General features: G+C 34.6%; 1 protein-coding gene across 3 annotated transcripts in view; it reads left to right on the top strand.

The window, feature by feature from the left end:
* The first annotated feature begins 2,618 nt into the window (after window positions 1-2,618).
* LOC111471566 (trafficking protein particle complex subunit 1-like) overlaps window positions 2,619-4,004 on the top strand; it is a 4,272-nt gene continuing 2,886 nt past the window's right edge. The window contains exons 1-2 of one of the 3 annotated variants that reach the window (XM_023117299.1): window positions 2,619-2,902; window positions 3,464-3,707. In XM_023117299.1, the coding sequence (XP_022973067.1) occupies window positions 3,484-3,707 (224 nt within the window). In that variant the 5' untranslated portion in view covers window positions 2,619-2,902; window positions 3,464-3,483. The remainder of the gene's footprint in view (window positions 2,903-3,463; window positions 3,708-4,004) is intronic. The other 2 variants (XM_023117300.1, XM_023117297.1) reach the window with 2 other exon arrangements.

Below are 4,004 nucleotides of genomic sequence, written 5' to 3' on the forward strand. Positions count from 1 at the left end.
AAAAAAAAAAAAAAAAAAAAAAAAAAAAAAAAGTTTATAGATTGATATTAGAATGTGAATTGGGATCCAACGCGCTTACATGTGTTTGTTGTCCCCTTGAGCCCTTTTTAAAAATTTAATTGAATAGAAGGTTCGATGACTTTGACGTTGACTTGACTTTTCAATTAAAAAAACACGACTTAGAAGCAAGTTGACCTATAAAGTTGATTGGGTGGAGGATTTTATTTATTTATTTATTTTTTGATCGCTAATTGGAACACGGATGGAAAGGAGAAAGTTCACTTTTTTAGAGTATAAATTTAAAAATTACTCTGGACGATATATAATTGAGGTCGAGATGGGTAGTGGGTGTCACTGATTAGGTTCTTTTTTGTTCAAAACTCTAAAGTTTGGAAAGACCATGTTCGTGATTTTAAATGACTCCAATCTCCTTTTTAAAAGTTGTTCACCGAGTTCTTTTATCCACTGACTAGCGAGAGAGCATTATTTCAATAATTTAAAAAAAGTTGAGTTCCTGAGAATTAATTGAAAATTTGAAGTAGTTCACACGACTATTCACATGCGAGACGAATATTTTTTTAATGGACAGGAAAAACTCAATAGGTACGATAATACACAATCAATTATAGTCACATGTCCTATTTAATATTGTCGATACTAAATTCAATAAACGATCCTAAGACTAGTAGTTAGCCATGTGAGGAGGTTGCGGATAATCAATCATCTAACACATGAAAACTATAGCATAAAATTCAAGTAATTTAATGGGTTAAAATTATAAATGTTCAAGGCATTATATGAAAAAAATTGTTATATATAATTAACTAATTTACATTTCATTTAAATTCAAATAAATATTTTTATTTTAATATTTCATCCATAAAAATGATATTTTTTTTCTCTTTGATCTAAATATTAAATATTAATTTAAATTATATATATTAAATATTAATGTGAGCACTCTCCTTTAAATAAACTTTCTAATTTATATTAATATTTTTAATATTTAAATGTTAATTTCAATATTTGAAATATTTTTTAATTAAATTAATCATTGTAGTATTATTACTGATATAAAATTAATTAATTCAAATATTTAATTAATCAATTTTCATTAAATATAAATATAAGTCACTCTACTGTAGACCTAATATTGTACTTTTATGCACTTATTTATAACGAGTTGTGTGTTTCTAACAATTACAAACAACTTATTTGTAGGATCTTGACTGAGTAAGTTACAAAGTTAAATAAAATAAAGCAAATGCTTCTAAAAGAGATAAGAAATGCTACTGCTCTAACCTTACTTTTATGACCTTTACATGTGAAGTCGTCATCTGTACAAGGGTGCATTACCCTTACTTGAAAAGAAAGGTAGCACGTGACTGAGTATTTAAAAATTCTCAATAAGTAGGTCAATTGGGGCTAGGTAAGGCAAATGCAAGCAATCATATTTGGACTGACTACCCTAACTCTTTCATGGCCTTCGTCGTGACACCGTCATCCATACATGAGTGTCTTACATTTACTTGAAAAATAAGAGTAGCACGTGACTTGAGTATTTTAATAAATACTTAGTAAATAACCCCACTATTGAGATCGAAAAACACAAACACATGCGATATGGTGAGATCTTATCATTTTAAAAACATCATGACATGACCTTAGACAACTTTCAAGCCAGGGAAGGGTTAGATGAGTAGAACTTCTCTACACACGGCCCACGCACGCGCATATGGGCCCACTAGGTGGGCTTGTGTACCCGTTGGACCTAGCTTATCGGGCTAGCACTCACTAATGGGTTATTGAATGTCATAGAGAGAAAGACCCCGCATAACATCATAGCGAACCTAAATATCGTAAGGTACGTGTTTGTATTAATCATAACGAAGAAGTGTCTCAATGCATGACACACAAAAATACATAATGTCCCCAGAGCTTAAAACCATAACATAAATTTTATGTTGCAAGTCTACCTCCTTTCATTTATAATATATGAGTCCGTAAATTATGCATACATAATTCTTGTCAAATCTTTCGTGCATAACATAATCTATGGAAGTTTATGCATCATAGATTATCAACATCATATCATATTACAACAACATAGCATAGCCACACCATTTCACAACTTATAAACATGACATAACAAAGTACAAAATATCATAACAATTCTAATATGACACATGCAAAAAGGCAACAATACATAATGAAATTCATCTAACCAAGCCATTTCACCTATATAGACCCACGTCATTGAGGTAGGTACGATATACGATCCAATTCATTATTCGGGATCACTTTTACACTCTTAGTTCCAAAGATAGCTTAAATCGACTAAAATAGTTGTTATACTAACCTCAAATGCTTCGGAAAACATCGAATATGAGCCAAATATGCCATCTAGGCCGAATTGAAATCGTTGGAACGCGCCGAGCCGAGCGAAGCTGAAATCAATGGCGCGCGGTTTAGAATTGTGATTGGGTCAGGTTTGCGGGTCAGCTATGGAGGAGGAGTGCGCGTAGGTTAGAGCCGAGTCGTGGCGCGCGTGCTGGACACATTTTGGGCTGCGGGTTTGTGGGTGTTTTGAGCCGAGGTTGCACGTAGCCTGGATATTGAATTTGATCCAGTTTCAAGTCCGACTCACAGGTGTCTTTTTCTTGGCCCGAATTTCTGTGTTCCCGAATCCGCGCTCTTTTGAGTGCAGCGACTGATTTTGAGAGAGGGATTTGCTTACTCCTTTCCAGAAACGACGTTCGTTCAATCTGTAATAGTCGGAGGCGTCTTCGGCGCTGCGAGCCTCCGATCTGCTGCCGTTATCGTCGGTAGTCATTGCTTGACGAATTAAGGGCTTCGTCGTTGGATCGATCGCTACCTTTTATCGCCGTCTTTCCTCTCTGAGGTATCTTTCTCATCTTCAGTTTTTTTTGGTTTTGATTCTTCTTCTTGAATCGGTCACCGTTCAGCTCATTACAGATTTTCTCTTCATTTTCCTTCCTCAGTTTCTTCTACGATCGATCAGCAATATTTACTCCCAATTTTACATTAGATTTGTTTCTAACTATAAAGAGTGGTTCTGTGGAGAGGCCAAAGGGAAATGAATCTGTGTTTTTTTTGGTTGACTCATATAGATTCTTGCTGAACTGACCTGATTTGGATCGACTTAGATATCACACATTGACGATTCGCTATTTTCTTTTTAACCTATATGACTTACATTTTGTCCAATTTATTTTCTCTTACCCTTAACTAGACTAGATCATTCTATGTATTTATGGTTTCTCTTATCAGCTCCCTCATGATCCTACCGGAGAATATGAGTTAGATAAGTAAAGCTTGGGGAATCTCTGGATTCTTAGTTGTTTTGCTAGGCAATTGATTGTAGAGTTAGTGAAAATGTTGGGGCTTTGTCGGAAATCTTAGATTCGTATACCATTTATGCATGATAATTGATTTGATTAAGTTTAGTTTACCCCAGAAACCATGCAGTTCTTTGGTGGCTCAGAGATTAGCCCTTCGCCTACGGTCCCGACAGCAACTGGAAACAATGTGAATATGATGTATATTTTCAATAGGAATGGAGTTTGCTTGTTCTACAGGGAGTGGAATCGCCCTCTCCGGACATTGAATCCCCAGCAAGACCACAAACTTATGTTTGGTTTGCTCTTCTCGCTCAAATCCTTTACTGCTAAGATGGACCCAACCAGGTTTATCTTTCTTCCTTAACTGGTAAACTACTTTGGCTTGTGGCATGCCTGGTTAAAGTAATTGATCCAGCAAGATAGGAGATAATGCGAACTATATTTTTATGTCTTAATAACTTGACAAATGCATTGCTCTTTATGGTCGGTGGCATGACTAATAAATGTCTAATTTGATTGTAGATTTTGGTTTTGAATTGTCAAAGTCTTGTCTTATTGGGAAGTGATGAGCTGCTTTTGGGAATTTATTTTGAAGTTTTTTTTTTTTTTTTTTTTTTTTTTTTTTTTTTTTTTTTTTTTTTT

Source organism: Cucurbita maxima, unplaced genomic scaffold (genome assembly GCF_002738345.1).
Source record: "Cucurbita maxima cultivar Rimu unplaced genomic scaffold, Cmax_1.0 Cma_Scf00053, whole genome shotgun sequence".
Taxonomy (NCBI): domain Eukaryota; kingdom Viridiplantae; phylum Streptophyta; class Magnoliopsida; order Cucurbitales; family Cucurbitaceae; genus Cucurbita; species Cucurbita maxima.